Genomic DNA, 16,484 nt, shown 5'->3' on the forward strand with positions numbered 1-16,484 from the left:
AACAGTGACGTAAGAGCCGCGACTTAGAAGAAAAACTACAATTCCCACAACTCGGACATAAACTACCGGCTCCCATTCGCAAATGGCATAACATTTGCAAATAAAGAACAACTTTAAACCACCCAGTCTGATTACTGAGGCATATTTATTAATATTTATTAACAGACACAAACGAGTTAGCGTTAGCTAGCTTACGTTCGGCTGCTGTTGGTATCCATAGCAACCGCGGAAGTGCTAGCGTTCATCCAGTAACGGTTTCCGGTTGTTCTCAAGTCTGATGGCGGTTTGTTTTTGTCCGTGAATGAAAAAAATAAAACTCTGCTTTGATTTATCGGGCTTTTTAAAAAACAATAATTTAAATATTAAATATGATTCACGAGCTGCTGTTGGCACTAAGCGGATACCCCGGAACCATCTTCACATGGAACAAGCGGACAGGTTTACAGGTAAAACTGATGCAAAATGGATGCCAGCTAGATGTTTGTGAATTTTAAACCTTTCATTCATATTGAGCTGTTTTTCATTACCTGAGATAAGTTATTTGAGTAATTTAATTAAAAAAATAAAACACAAATAAATATATTCAGTCCATAGAGTTAATTGTGGTGGCTTTCAGGAAGCGAAAAACCAATGGTTAGTTTCTCACAGACTTTCTCACAGACTTTAAATATTACATAAAACCGATGCAAATTTTGAGATTTTGGCCTACAAAGACTACTGAATAGACAGTTGTCCAGACAGTCCAATAAAAGGGACTGCTGCATCCAAGCATCTTAATGGGAAGTTGAGTTGAAGGACAAAGTGGTTGTCAAAAGTTAAACAAGCAGCTGGAGATTTTCAAGAGTCGCTGTTCTGAATGTCCAGGAGATGAGATGCAAATATCAGATTCCTTGTGTGAAAACATACTAGATTCTGAAATGGCGCTTTTGGATTTATCGTCATTTCTCCACGCCTGGTAAGATGGATAGTTATCTAAAATGCTTTTCCACTTCCCAAATTGATGAGCTGCAGCAGTTTCCTCTCTATAGCATCAGGAATCCTGTGTACACTGCTAAACGTCTTACCTAGTATTTTTGGTATAATTTCTAGTGCAAATATCTTGGTACATTTGAAAGAAGACAAAATTAACTTACAAGTAACTTTTCAGTAGATAATAATTTATTGTTGATGAACAAGTAGTAGTTTCACTGGCAGATTATTTCAGTTTTAACAAGACATTTTTCCATATTATAAAAGAAGAAAATGTGCCAGTGGAACTAGAACTTTTTCATCAATATTAAGGAATTATTGACATAGAACAAGTCCTATATCTTGCTGAAAAGATACTTGTTAATTAGTTTTGTTCTATTTAAAATGAACTAAGATATTTACACTAGGAACTAAACAAAAGTTCTTGGTAAGGTTTTATGTTTTTGCAGTGCTTGGTGAGGTATGTTAGTTTGAAAAACTCTCTTTTTTTATCTCAGTTAAACATCATATGTATTTTTGTCCTAGGTGTCCCAGGACCTTCCCTTCCTTCATCCCAGTGAGACCAGTGTCCTGAATCGGCTGTGCAAACTGGGCTCAGATTACATTCGCTTCACAGAGTTCATAGAGCAGCACACCGGCCACGTTCATCAACAAGTGAGTCTCTATGTTATATAACTTTACTTCCACAATAAAGTTAGCAAAAGTGACGAACTCAATGAGTCCAGCTGCGCGTTTAATTCATGTTTATTGGAATTGTTTAACTTTGAATTAAAATGTTGTGTTTTTCAGGAACATCACACCAACCAGCCGAACCAGACGGGTCTTCATGGAATCTACCTGCGAGCGTTTTGCACCGGACTGGACTCCATGCTGCAGCCGTACCGACAGGCGCTGCTGGACCTCGAGCAGGAAGTAAGATCACAGCGCAGCCAAAGACGTCGCCTAGCTTATCACGCAACGGGACGCTGGTTTAACTTCTGCTTATGTTTCAGTTCCTGGGAGACCCACATCTGACGATATCCCATGTGAATTACAAGCTTGACCAGGTAACTCAGGGAACAAACGATTATGTATTTTACAAATGTGACAGTTTGACTGAACTTTTGTCTTTTTTAATTAAGTTTCAGTTGCTGTTTCCCTCCGTCATCATGGTGGTGGAAACTATAAAGTCACAGAAGGTAAGAAGCATTTAATGAGGAGTTTATAATCTAAAACATTTCATTTTGATTTATACTGATGGACACAATAAAACTGTGATGATAATTGTGCTTTGATATATAAAGCAGCTCTTCATAACTTACCCTTTTTAGAAACTCATTGAAGGTTTTTTTGATATATCTTCTGATTTTAGAAGACTGGTTTTTTTGCCAGTCAGCTATGAAAGATTGCATTTTTCTTCCTTAAATGGACTCCTATATGGAGCTAAATTAGGGCCATAAGATTAAAAAAAAGAAAAGAATGAAACTCAAGAATATTAAAATGTTTCAGTTTCAAATCTGAAACTGAAAAAAACTGAAAACTTTTTTCCAGTTTCTTTATTTTCAATATCTCTTTCAAGTTCAAAACTTAATTTTTTCAGTTTCAAAAATGTTTTTCATTTTTACATTTTTTTTTCAGTTTCAATTTTTTTATGTTTTTTTGATTGTTTATTCAATGTTGCATGACTCTGTGCTTTTGTGTTTAATGATGCAAAGCACTTTGAAATGCCTTGCTGCTGAAATGTGCTATACAAATAAAATTTGATTGATTGATTTAAATTAACTTTTCAGTTTCAAAACTTTGTCTTAGGTATTTTTTTTTCTTTGGAACAAATTTTATGGCACCACTTTAGCTCCATACTCATGTTTTTAAAACACAGTCGGATAACAGAGTCGTCTGGCTGTTTTAGATCCATGGCTGTCAGATCCTGGAGACGGTGTACAAGCACAGCTGCGGGGGGCTTCCTCCGGTGCGCATGGCTTTAGAAAAGTAAGACCACTCCCGTTTCAAAGTTTGTTTCAGTTTAACTCTGAGATGCAGAATGAAACCCTCCTCTGGTGCTTCTCTTCCTGCAGGATTCTGGCCGTGTGTCATGGTGTGATGTACAAGCAGCTCGCCGCCTGGATGCTGCACGGGCTGCTGCTGGACCAAAGCGAGGAGTTTTTCATCAAGCAGGGTCCCAGCGCAGGAGGCGCCGCCGCCAACCAGGACGAGGAGGAGGAGGACCTGGGACTGGGCGGTCTGAGTGGAAAACAGCTGAGAGAGCTGCAGGACCTGGTGAGGCGCTGCAGGCAGAACCTTACTGCTTTAAATCTTACCTAAAGAATGGTCACAAATTTTGCTGGACGATAAATTTCCTCAAAAATTGTTGTGATAAATGAAAATTTTATTTTAATTGTAATGACATAATAATAATGCAAGGACACATTCTCAGACATCAATACATTTTAAATTCTAATGAACATTTAACACTGGAACTGGAAGACATTTCAAATATGCAAAATAAATAAACAAAACAACAAATAAAAGGAATTATGACATCTTTTGAAATTGTTCTTCAAAAAAAGGCTAGTTAAGACAAATGTCTTTATGTGTCTTAGAGTCACATAAAGACAGTTACAAAGTCAGCCTTCTCTCAGAACGTTTCTAGGGTTAAAGTCACATCAAGATCTGCTGTTATGATATAAAGCACTTTGAACTGCGTTGTTGCTGTTGAAATAAAATAAACGTGACTTGATGGTTTCTAACTTTTGTGTTTTGCTCAGCGGCTGATCGAGGAGGAGAACATGCTGGCTCCGTCTCTGCAGCAGTTCTCTCTGCGAACAGAGATGCTGCCGTCTTACATTCCCATCCGGGTGGCAGAGAAGATCCTGTTTGTGGGGGAGTCAGTTCAGATGTTTGAAAACCACAACCACAGCCCGTCCAGAGCCGGTACTGACCCGCAGACCAGCGCCCAGCATCGTGAGGGCGCCTCCTGGTTCTGATCACTATTCTGTTTCAGGCTCCATATTGAAACACCAGGAGGACGTGTTTGCTGCCGAGCTGCACAGACTCAAACAGCAGCCTCTGTTCAGCTTGGTGGACTTTGAGAATGTGATCGACGGGATCCGGAGCACGGTGGCCGAGGTCGGTTCAGATGTTTGAAATAACACTTTTCTTTTCCAGCAGCCATTGTATGTGCTGGAACTCTGCTTGGGTTGCTAGGTAACGGGGTAGTGCTTGCTGAATCGTCACATTACATCTGACGGGTTTTTTAAACGGCTCCAAAAAGAACTTTTATGTTATTGCCAAAAAAGTTTTTTTTAAGCACTTGGGTTGATTTTTAGAAGCAGTAAAAACCCAAATGGGAGAACAAAAACGTACAAAATGTGAATTTTGTATAATAGGTCCCCTTTAAAAATCAACATTTGGGACTTTTGAAACCCAAGGAGAGCATTGTTGGAAAAAAATTCTGATTTTCCAAAAATGAAATCTTCAGGAAGCACTAATCTTATTGATCAGTAATGGGTTAACCGCCCAGCCCGCTGGCCGGTCCAGATAACATCTCTCTGCTCTGCAGCACCTCTGGACGCTGATGGTGGAGGAGGCGGATCTGCTAGAGAAGCTCAAGGTTTGTGGTCATGCCGTTCGTTTTCTGGAGCAGAAATCTTTGAAGGATGGATGTGTGCTGACGTTTCCCGGCCTCTTCCAGATCGTTAAGGACTTCTACCTGTTGGGCCGCGGGGAGCTCTACCAGGTCTTCATCGACCTCGCCCAGCAGATGCTGAAGGCGCCGCCAACGGCGGTCACTGAGCACGGTAAGTATGGCTGCCTCACAGCCGGGGTTAGCGCAGTTATTTCTGTATGTCTTTTGTTGTTTTGTTTTTCTTTCTGTTTTTTGTTTTTCTTTTTTACTTTCTGTTTGATTCTGTTTCTTTCCTTTTTTATGCTGTTTGTTTTCTTGTTTTTTATGTTTTTATTTTTGGGTTTTAGTTTTTTTCATTGTTTGTTTATTTTCCTACCTCCTGGCTGGTAAATGTGTTAAAAGTTATTTTTTAAATTTATTTAGCAGTTTTCACGTTTCTGTGCTTTCTGCCTGCAGACGTTAACGTTGCCTTCCAGCAGGCGGCGCACAAGGTTCTGCTGGACGACGACAACCTGCTGCCTCTGCTGCACCTCACTGTGGACTACCAGGGGAAAGACGCCAAAGGTCAGCGGAGAAACATCGGCTCCATGAGGCTACCCGGTCATTAAAGGCTCAACTGCTGGTTGGAGAGTTTATGAGACAGAAATATTTCTTCTCATATATAAAAAATTTGTATTTATTTTAGAATAATTTATACCTTTTAAGCTGAAAATTTGGTAATAATGATGTTGCCAGAAATTTGCTTTCTGGTACTTTTTCTTTCAGAGTATTTATTCTACAGTACTTTGTGGTACCTTGGGAGTATTTTAATATTCTACTGCTACTTATAAAGGTTCTTCATTTGAAACTTTTATTAAATTCTAGTATACTGAAGAAAAAATCACTAGCTGGTTATTTTTATGTACTTTCTGTAACTTTTGAGATATTTTAACATTTTGGGGGATTTACAGGCTGCATTCATCACCTTATAGTGTATTTTGTAGAACTTGTTTTGTATGACTGAAACAGTTAATGGTATTAATCATGATGAAATTATCTTCACAGACTGTAAATAAAGTCCATATCCAGAAAGAACGACACATTCAGAGCAGTAAATAATCAAAAACTGTGCAAAAATGATATATTTTGCATTTTGAGACTAAAAAATAGCCTGTTTGTAAATATATTCTACCCAAAACTCTTCAAGTTCTTGTTTTAGCTTCAGTTCAAATTCTGTAGTGGCAGCAACACACAGAGTTACAGAACATTCACAGAGAAAACAGAAAAAGTTAACGGTCATAAATAAATTAATTAAAAGCTTCCTCAGTTGAAACATTTACAGACGATTCCTTTTCAGAAGAGCCTAAAAACATTTGGAGCTCCTTTAGTTTCATGTTTTCTGCAGCTGGTTCCAGTGAGGTGGATCAGATTTATTCTGGTTTGTGTTTCAGAGGCGTCGGGTCCCAGAGACGGAGCCACTCCTCCTCAGGACTCGTCTCCTCGGGAGGCTCCGCCCACCGGCTGGGCGGCCCTCGGCCTGGCCTACAAGGTCCAGTGGCCGCTGCACATCCTCTTCACGCCTGCCGTCCTGGAGAAGTGCGTATCATTAAAGGGGCAGTACCACATAAAATCAACTTTTTGCAAGGTTTTATGTATAAATAAGCATAAGAGTTGCTAAATACCTGCTAATACATTCCTACCACTCTTTAACAAAGTTTAACTGCCCCATAACACATTGTTTTACAAAAACAGTGTTTTAACTATCACCTATGACACATAAAATACACTTATTAAGCACAGAAAAGACTTCATACCTTCTCTCATGGGATCCAAATAGAAAGAGAGACCGTTTGGTAGCGTGGGAAAACATTTCACCCGCCGTAACGGTACGATCCGTTAAACTCAAAACAGCAACCTGAGAGGTTCATATACTCAGCAGCAAAGAAATTCACAGTCACAACAACACATTAAATGCAAATTAAATCATAATTTCAAAACCGGAAGTTACCCTGTTGTTTTGCAGTGGAACTGTCGTCTTTTCAAATTAAAAGCTCATATAATTTCTTTCTGTAATAAACTTCCCATTTTACAATCGCACTGCTACACATTCATGTTTGACAAATCCTTTAATCTCCATGGCAACCAATCAAATGTGCAAAATGGCTCCTCCCCCACTCAGCTCCTTCAGACTAGCCAGCAGCAATTAGCAAACACCTGGTGGAGCCGCACATCTGCTGAGCTCTTTGTAGGAGCCAATTCTCAGTAAAAACGTTAAAGGGTTAACAAAGGAGCCATGTTGGGAGGACTTCCTGAAAGAGAAGAAACTTCTTAAAGAGACAGGCCCAGTTTCAAGGGTTTAAATCAGGAAGTAACATTTATTTGATATGTAAGTTAATATAGTTACTTGATTGTGCTATAAAATGATGATTTGTGTCTGGAAATCACAGAGCACCGGCCCTTTAAGCAGCTCTAATCGCTGACCTCAGCCTTCATGTCCACTTCCTGTGCGTCAGGTACAACGTGGTGTTCAGGTACCTGCTCAGCGTGCGGCGGGTGCAGTCGCAGCTGCAGCACTGCTGGGCTCTGCAGATGCAGAGGAAGCACCTGAAGTCCAGCCAATCAGACGCCGTGAAGTGGAGGCTCCGCAACCACATGGCGTTCCTCATCGACAACCTGCAGTACTACCTACAGGTAGAACCAGACCTGGGCGATAAGTCCATTTTATTGATTAGTCAATTCTTTTTTAAATATCTGGATCTTTTTTTTCACCAAAGATCTCCTTGCTGATGTCAGCAGGCCCAGGCAGCCATCTTGTTTTACAGCTTCTATTTGTTTGGAGTTTGAATTCAGATCAACTCTACGGCGTACGATTAGGGCCAGGTTAAGATTTTAATTACAAGAGTGCAGAAGTAGGACAATAAAGTCGAAATAATGAGAATAAAGTTTTAATATTACCAGAATAAAGTCATAATATAAGGAGAATGAAGCGATGTTTTGCACAAAAATACCAAAAAAATTCAAACAAGGAATGTTGAACCTCTTTTGTAAGTTATACTTGATAACTATAGAAGCGTTTTTCTGTTTAAAACAACTTTTTTGGTCGTAATATAAGATGTTGGGTAAAAGTGCATCTGTATTCTGGTAATACTATAACTTTATTCTCGTAATTAAACCAAAGTTCTCTTATCCTGGCTTTAATGCTCCATTGTACAATTCACAGAAAGGATGACTGAAATAAAAACCTCTTTCTGGAACTATTTTCTGTCATATGTCATTTCTTTTTTAGAAAAGAAAGTGAGGAAATCGGATCTGGTATGAAGAAAATCAGATGTTATTTTTCAGCCTCGGCAGGATGTTGGTTCAGAGTTGTGCTGCTGGCGAACAGTCAGACGCTGCAGCAAGATGCTGCAAACCATTAATCCACTTGTGGATTAATGGTTTATTTGGTTAAAATGAGTTTCAATCTATTAACTAAAAGTGTCCAATTAAACCTTCTTTTAGCGATGTAGTATGACCGCTTTCCAGCAGAGGGTGCTGCTGCTCATCCTTTTCCAGCTGATACACAGTTAAAAATGGCGGCTGTCCAAACAGAGACCGGAGTGCGATGACAAATGCACTTTATGCAGTTTTGTTTTGAAATATAATCACTCAGCAAGCTGTTTATGGTCACTATGAAAGATCTCATCCTTCATGTTAGTGGAAATGCGGTCGATTGTCCTAGAGGAGAAAACTCAGGTTTTGAAGAAAATGATGGCTTATAAATTATCCATTGACTAAAGTTAGTCGATCGATAAGATCAGTCAGGTTTCAATCATTAATTGATGATTTGAATGATGGCTTGTCGTCTCCAGGTGGACGTCCTGGAGTCTCAGTTCACTCAGCTGCTGCAGCAGATCAACTCCACCAGAGACTTTGAGAGCATCCGGCTGGCCCACGATCATTTCCTCAGCAACCTGCTGGCTCAGTCCTTCATCCTGCTCAAGCCGGTACGTCTAACGGACGTCTGCAGCTCCAAAACGTCATTTGTGCTGCTTTTGTTCTGAAGATATTAATGACAAGATCAAAAGTTCAACCACACCATATTACCCAAACCAATCTGGTGTCAAATGTTTGTGCTGCATTTTTTTTGTGCTGCTTTTCTTTTGAGAATATTCTTGAAAGCTAAATGTGAGGCTGGAGTGGGAATGGTTGACCTCTGATGACCTCTGTAAGTATTTTAGTTATTATCTTTAGTAGCAGCTCAGACTAAAATCTTTACTGCACAAACGTTTTGTTTGATTCAAACTTTCATTAATATCTTCAAAGCAAAAGCATCACAATCAAAACAGTTGTGATGCACAAACATGGCTGAGTTGATTGACACTAATTTGTTAGATTTGAAGGTCAAAGGTCGTCCAGTCGTTGTCTGACCTCCAGTGCGTTCGTCTGCAGGTTTTCCACTGTCTGAGTGAGATCCTGGAGTTGTGTCAGAGCTTCTGCTCTCTGGTGGGGCAGAGCGTGGCGTCGCTGGACGACCGCGGAGCGGCTCAGCAGCTGGACCTGCTGGTGAAGGTAAGCCCCGCCCACCCGGCGCCGGCCGCGGGTCCGACTCGGCGCTGACGTCGTGCCGTTTCAGGGCTTCCGGCGCCAGTCGTCTCTGCTCTTCAAAATCCTGTCCAGCGTGAGAAACCATCAGATCAACTCGGACCTGGCGCAGCTGCTGCTGCGTCTGGACTACAACAAGTACTACACACAGGCCGGCGGAACGCTGGGCGGGTACGACCCACACTGCAACCAGAACCTCCTCCAGAATACCACGGCGACGCAGGGCCAGTGTACATAGGAACCAAAAACGGAGAAAATTTCTGCCAAGAAAAATCAGAAATTTGGAGAAGAATCTCAGAAATTTTCTAGAAAAAACTCAAATTTTGAGATTTATCTCTTTCCTTGTTTTTTTCCAAAAAAAAAAGAGAAAATTTCTGAGTTTCAAAAGTTGAAAATTGTCTAGAAATTTCAGTTTCAAAAGAACAAGAATTTGACAATTTCCAAGTTTTTTTTATTTGAGCAAATGTTCGACTTTTTAAACTCAGAAATTTTCTTGTTTTTCTCTAAGAGCTCAGAGATTAATCTCATAATTTTCTGAGTTTTGGGGCATAAATTTACTGCTCCTTTTTTTTTATGTAAAATGGTCCTGATCTGCCGTTGTAGGATGATCCAAACTGTTTATCTAATAAAATCTTTCTTTCCAGGGTTTAAGAGGAGCAGAAAATGAACCTCGATCTCAAACTCCTCTGGACTCGTTGCTTCTGTCTCCGTTTGGACTTTTCACACAGTTAAAGCTGCAGTTTAGGCTCATTTCTCACATAAAAGAATATTTAAGCTGCTTATTAAAGTACAGACTGCAACCCTTGAAGAATTTAATATATATTTTTGGGCTGAAGTACCAGGAATGTTGCACATAAGGCTTGGGTTGGGGTTCTCCTGCTTCAACACACATTAGCTCATTAAGACTCAACAAATTTGTCATAATGAAGTACTTCTATCACAAAACTAATAAAATTTTGAAAAAAAAAAAAGTTTCATAGATTATCCAATTAGAAGACACTATTTGATGAACCACAGGTAACTTCATGTTGCAAACTCAGAAATTGCCAAGTTTTTTCTAGAAAATTTCTGGAAAAAAATCTCAACATCTGAGTGTTTTGTTTTGTTCTTTTCCCTAAATGGCTCCAATTCGGCGTCATAAAGGAGAAACTGAAACATGTAGGAAACTTTTTGGGCCGTTTAAATGTGATCAGCTTCCATCCAGACTCCAAAATGATCTGATCTAATTAAATACCAACATGTGAATCTTTTCTGTGCAGCTTTTGCAGATATTCTGTCCAGCGCGTGACTCTGATATGTTATGTATTAAATGTAAATATATTGTGTAAAAATAAACCCAGGCAAGTTAAAATGAAACATGTCACAATTTATTGTCCCATAAAAACACGTTTATGTACAGCAGAGGCATGCAACAGAACACTGAGCTTGGTCGAAGGCCTTATGGATCAGATTATGAGGAGGAGGAGGAGGAAGAGCACTGAGGCCGGCTGTTAAAACCCAGACGCTCCCCGCAGATTACGCTCTGGATGAGCCACTCCGGAGACACGATCGGCACTTCCTGTGATGTCACACTCCGCTCCACCGCCGGCGGACAGGTGTGGTCCGCCACCACCACGTCGTACTTCCCAGCAGGAATCTCTGGAAGGAAGAAACAGGAATCAGCCGTGTTCGACCCAACGGTCGGCCATGTTCGACCCAACGGTCCGCCATGTTCCACCCAACGGTCGGCCGTGTTCGACCCAACGGTCGGCCATGATCGACCCAACGGTCGGCCGTGTTCGACCCAACGGTCGGCCATGTTCGACCCAACGGTCCGCCATGTTCCACCCAACGGTCGGCCGTGTTCGACCCAACGGTCGGCCATGATCGACCCAACGGTCGGCCGTGTTCGACCCAACGGTCTGCCGTGTTCGACCCAACGGTCCGCCATGTTTCACCCAACGGTCGGCCATGTTCCACCCAACGGTCGGCCATGTTCCACCCAACGGTCGGCCATGTTCCACCCAACGGTCGGCCATGTTCCACCCAACGGTCTGCCGTGTTCGACCCAACGGTCCGCCATGTTCGACCCAACGGTCGGCCATGTTCCACCCAACGGTCGGCCATGTTCCACCCAACGGTCGGCCATGTTCCACCCAACGGTCGGCCATGTTCCACCCAACGGTCGGCCGTGTTTGACCCAACGGTCGGCCATGTTCCACCCAACGGTCCGCCATGTTCCACCCAACGGTCGGCCATGTTCCACCCAACGGTCGGCCATGTTCCACCCAACGGTCGGCCATGATCGACCCAACGGTCCGCCGTGTTCGACCCAACGGTCCGCCGTGTTCGACCCAACGGTCCGCCGTGTTCGACCCAACGGTCGGCCGTGTTCGACCCAACGGTCGGCCATGTTCGACCCAACGGTCCGCCTTGTTCCACCCAACGGTCGGCCATGTTCCACCCAACGGTCCGCCATGTTCCACCCAACGGTCCGCCATGTTCCACCCAACGGTCCGCCATGTTCCACCCAACGGTCCGCCATGTTCGACCCAACGGTCGGCCATGTTCCACCCAACGGTCCGCCGTGTTCCACCCAACGGTCGGCCGTGTTCCACCCAACGGTCGGCCGTGTTCCACCCAACGGTCGGCCGTGTTCCACCCAACGGTCGGCCGTGATCGACCCAACGGTCGGCCGTGTTCCACCCAACGGTCGGCCGTGTTCCACCCAACGGTCGGCCGTGTTCGACCCAACGGTCGGCCGTGTTCGACCCAACGGTCGGCCATGTTCCACCCAACGGTCGGCCATGTTCCACCCAACGGTCCGCCATGTTCCACCCAACGGTCCGCCATGTTCCACCCAACGGTCCGCCATGTTCCACCCAACGGTCCGCCATGTTCCACCCAACGGTCCGCCATGTTCCACCCAACGGTCCGCCATGTTCCACCCAACGGTCCGCCATGTTCCACCCAACGGTCCGCCATGTTCCACCCAACGGTCCGCCATGTTCCACCCAACAGTCTGCCATGATCGACCCAACGGTCCGCCATGTTCAACCCAACAGTCGGCCATGTTCCACCCAACGGTCCACCATGTTTAACCCAACGGTCGGCCGTGATCAACCCAACGGTCGGCCATGTTTTGGGATGTGGGTCTGGTTCCGGTACCGGATGCATCGCCGTCGGTCTGGTGCTGCCGTACGGATGAAGCTCCGCCCATCGTCACCAGCTGGGCCCACAACTCGTCTGGCTTCTTGGACACCAGGAGGACCCGGAGGGCTTTGAATGGGCTGCAGCGCGGATGCCTGAGTGAAAAAAAAACAATTAAAATCACCTGAAATGATGGAAGAAGAGGATTAGGGCCACTGAGAGAAACAGATTCTGACTTTAATTCTGAAAAGTCTGACTTTTTCTCAGAAAAAGTCAGAATTCTGAGAAAAAGTCAAATTTTGAGTTAAGTCAGAATTTTGAGAGTAAAGTCAGATATTTTCTCCAGTGCATTAATCCTCTTCCGTCTGGAACAGAACCTGCGGCCCGGTTAAGCTGGCGTGGCGGCGCCTCACCACTCCACGATGGCGTCGTCGGGGCCGACGCCGGCCGGCAGCAGGTAGTTCCTGTAGTTCAGCAGCTTGTTCTCTTTGCAGCAGTCACGCACCCAGATGTGGGAGACGCAGGGAACGCCGCTGGCCAAACACAGCAGGTACTTCCTGGTACGGCAGTGCTGGTCGGCGATGAGCAGGCTCTGATAGGCTGCCTTGCACTGAAAAAAACAAACGGGTCGAAACGAGTCAGAACTATGTGGTGGAGGTGAATTAGATCAAACTTTTCACGATTTATTTGTCTCAAACTGTCACGACCTGGTGAGTCTCAACACTTATATTTTATAAAAGTTACATACCGCAGCTTTAAACTGAATAAAAACATTGTTTTTGTTGTTTCTGTAGCATAAGGAGGAAAACTTGTTGATGCTTGTGAGTTCCTACCTGCTCCTCGTTGAAGTCGGGCAGGATGAAGCCGCCGCCGGCCTGCAGCTGGGACTCTGTGTACGGTTTGTTGTACGGACCCGTCTGGACGTAATCTGGACCGAGAATAAAACGTCATCAAAAAGAAGAAATCATCCAGGAAACAAAAAGCTTCCGGATCAGGAGCGCTGACGCAGCTCACCCTCGTCGTCGTCGCTGGTGACCTTGTTGGTCATCCGGTCGACCTCTGACGACGCCGTCAGCATGAAGGCGAAACCCATGAATAGAGACGAGTTCTGGGGCAGCGGGCCGTGGGTCTCCACTACGTCGCTGGGCCGACCCGGCAGGTCCGAACCGCTGCCGGACGTGTTGCACAGGCTGAGCCGCTGGCCTGAAGAACGCCAGAGAGCAGAGAGCGTTACAGAGGAACAGGAAGGGCGGCCATTTTAAAACAGAATGAGCCAATCCCAGGATTCCTTCACGTTCTCCATGTCTGGATCTGAAACTGATGAACTCAAAGGTCTATAGAAGCTTTTTAGATCATTTTTAATGTGTAGAAGAAGAACATTTTTGGATGGATGGATGATGTTCGTGAAGTGGAGAGAATCTGGATGGATGGATTTTTTTTTTAATAGATTGATGAATTGAAGGCCAAACAGATTCTATTTTATATTTACTAATTTTTTTAGATGTTGAGGCAAAAATCCTGAAGTTTCCTTCAAACATCCCATAATTCCAGGTGATGGGAAAACTGAAAAGAACAGTTCAGTAAACGAACAGTTTCATCCTGGTGAAAAGAACAGTTCAGTAAACAAACAGTTCACTAAACTAAACGTATTTAATCTGATCTTCTTTTCACCACCAAACGGATCCCGACAGGGTCAAAGGTCACAGACACCGGGTGAATTGCCCCTCCACCTGTGCACGCACACCAATCGGCAGCTGGTTACCCGCTCAGCCTCAGCAGCAGCCGTCACTCAGGAGGATGGAGGCGCCGGGCCGAGAGCGGGCCGGATCGTCATGGTAACGGGTCACACAGAACAGGTTTCACAAACAATCAGGAATCAAAGCCTTTAAAACATCCTGATGGAGGGAGCTCAAGCAACCCTCAGAGAAATAAAACCCTAAAAGTCCTTCTGTAAAAGATTTTATGAAAACGTTATAATATCATAATTTAAGTTAAAATCCCCAAAACAGAGAAGAGGACTAGGGCCAGCGAAGGACAAAAAGAAGAATTAAACTCGGATGTTTAAACTCAGGATGAAAGAAAAATAGTAAGAATTCTGAAAAAAAAATAAATAAATAAAAAATCAGAATTCTGAGAAAAAAATAATTCTAAGAAAGAAAAATATCAGCATTTAGTGAAAAAAAGTCAAATCCAGAATTCTGAGATTAAAGTCAGAATTCTGAAAAAAAGTCAAAATTCTGACAGGAAAAAAAGAAAAATTCAGATAAAAAAATTTAATTCTAAGATTGAAATCAGAATTCTTTTCGTCCTTTAGTGGCCCTAATCTTCTTGCGTCCAACAATTATTTTCCTCTCGTTAAATTCAAAATTTCATCCAGTGGATCCACGAAGCCCCGCCCTGTTTAAGCCCCTCCCCCAGTCAGTTCAGATCCAGGTCCAGGTGGGCGGAGCCCCGTACCAGCTCTGGCTCCTCCCCCTCTACGCCCCCTCTTAGACGGCGTCTTGTTCTCCTCGGACGGAACCAGCTTCCTCTTGCCGGACGGGCCGGGGGTCCGGGCGCCGCCAGAGGAGCTGCGGCTGGGCGTGTTGGCGCCCCCTGGGGTTCCTCTGCGCCGCCTCTTCCCCTCCACCAGGTTATCTGAGGAACATAAAGGACTGAACTTTAACCACAGAACTTCAGTTTGACAACACTCTTCAGTGCAGACGCTGCTACCGACTCACACCTTCACAAAGAGCCACATTTCTGGAGAAAATGAATATTTATGCATTTGGGCCTTTCAACCACATGAAAACTTAGTTTGATATCACTGATATTTTCAAGAAATCACAGAAGTTTCTGGGTTTGAAAATGTTCAAAAATTTTCAACTTTTCAAACATTGAAATTTCAAAGATTTTTTCTTGAAAATTTCTGAGCTCAGTCTAAACATTTCTGAGTTTTTTGTTGTTTTTTAGCACATTTTCAAACAGAAATGTCCTTTTTTTCTTTTTTTAAAAAATTTATTTTCAAACTCAGAAATGTCTTTTCTACAAAAAACATGCAAGTTTTAGAAGTTGAACATTTTCAAACTCAACTTTTCAAACTGAAATTTCACATTTTTTTCCTAACTTTTTTTTTCCTATTTTAGATTAATTTAAAATTTTTAGTTTTTTCTAGCAAATTTTAAAATTTTTCAAATTGAAATTTCCATGATTTTTCTAGAAAACCTCTGAGATTAATCTCAAAGTTGTTGACTTTTTTCTAGAACAGGGGTGCCCAAAGTCGGTCCTCGAGGGCCGACATCCTGCACGTTTTAGTTCCTCCCTGGTTGCAGTAACAACTTTTCAGCTTGTTCCTCTTAGACCTTCTGATGAGCCATCATTTGATCCAGGTGCGTTAAACCAGGGAGAGAACTAAAACATGCAGGATGCATGCAGGGTGCCCAAAGTCGGCCCTCCAGGACCGACCCCTGTTCTAGAGAAATTTTTACTTTTCAAATACAGAAATTTTCTTATTCTTTTCTGGAAAATGTCAGATTTTGGGGGTAAATTTACAAATTTTTCTTTCTATCTACATTGCTCATACAATCAACATCATCTTGTGTTTTATGAACTTTATATGCTAATATATTATTTTAAAGTATTTATATATAAACCTTTCCACACAAATGGCCCCAAACAGGAAGTCATGGTTGTTTCTGGCCCCAAACAGGAAGTCATGGTTGTTTCTGGCATAGACATAATATAAGCATAGACGCCTCATGGACCGCTCCTGCGCAGGAAATACGGCGGCCATCTTGGAGCGGTATACCCTCCTACTTTGCTCAATCAAAACAGCAGAAGATGCCTCAGCACTGAGGGATATTGTTGTTCGGATCTATGGATTATTAATGCGAGGGCTCCACAGACAACATTTCACAAGTAAGATGAACATATTATTGTGTGTATATTGTGATTAGAATATTACTTTACTGCATTTATGTCCACCGGCGAGATACCAGCTAATATTAGCTACAGTGCTTGGTGTAATACGGGTTCAGCCCCGCTATGAAGGCTAACTGAGATTCTGTTAATCTAAAAAAAATAATTATTCTCTAACATTGACTTAGATTATCTGACACAAGGGCCTATATTAGAAATGAAACAGTATAACACATATTATAAAACTTATATTATGTGTTATAACATTCACCGGCATAGTTTACACAGGTGGTAAAGACTATTATTTATATTCTTTCACTCT

At 42.9% G+C, this 16,484-nt stretch overlaps 2 protein-coding genes across 4 annotated transcripts in view; one reads left to right on the forward strand and one right to left on the reverse strand.

The window, feature by feature from the left end:
• Nucleotides 1-10,492, forward strand: tubgcp4 (tubulin gamma complex component 4). The gene is made up of 18 exons (XM_015011851.2): nt 1-446; nt 1,495-1,623; nt 1,759-1,881; nt 1,962-2,015; nt 2,091-2,147; nt 2,858-2,937; nt 3,024-3,225; nt 3,714-3,879; nt 3,950-4,074; nt 4,508-4,558; nt 4,640-4,745; nt 5,030-5,137; nt 6,004-6,148; nt 7,066-7,243; nt 8,404-8,538; nt 8,984-9,103; nt 9,168-9,307; nt 9,781-10,492. Exons 1-18 carry the CDS (start codon nt 369-371, stop codon nt 9,785-9,787), a joined length of 2,004 nt encoding a protein of 667 aa, XP_014867337.1. The 5' UTR covers nt 1-368; the 3' UTR covers nt 9,788-10,492.
• Nucleotides 10,482-16,484, reverse strand: part of tp53bp1 (tumor protein p53 binding protein, 1) — a 20,449-nt gene continuing 14,446 nt past the window's right edge. For 2 of the 3 annotated variants that reach the window (XM_088004497.1, XM_015011847.2), the window contains exons 23-28: nt 14,723-14,902; nt 13,280-13,468; nt 13,099-13,193; nt 12,679-12,875; nt 12,284-12,420; nt 10,482-10,774 (exon numbers count right to left, since the gene is read on the reverse strand). In XM_088004497.1, the coding sequence (XP_087860623.1) occupies nt 10,587-10,774; nt 12,284-12,420; nt 12,679-12,875; nt 13,099-13,193; nt 13,280-13,468; nt 14,723-14,902 (986 nt within the window). In that variant the 3' untranslated portion in view covers nt 10,482-10,586. Of the gene's footprint in view, nt 10,775-12,283; nt 12,421-12,678; nt 12,876-13,098; nt 13,194-13,279; nt 13,469-14,027; nt 14,903-16,484 lie in introns of those variants that run through there. The other variant, XR_015762571.1, reaches the window with a different exon arrangement.

This window comes from Poecilia mexicana, unplaced genomic scaffold (assembly GCF_051168715.1).
Source record: "Poecilia mexicana isolate PSO_F unplaced genomic scaffold, ASM5116871v1 scaffold_3, whole genome shotgun sequence".
Classification (NCBI taxonomy): Eukaryota; Metazoa; Chordata; class Actinopteri; order Cyprinodontiformes; family Poeciliidae; genus Poecilia; species Poecilia mexicana.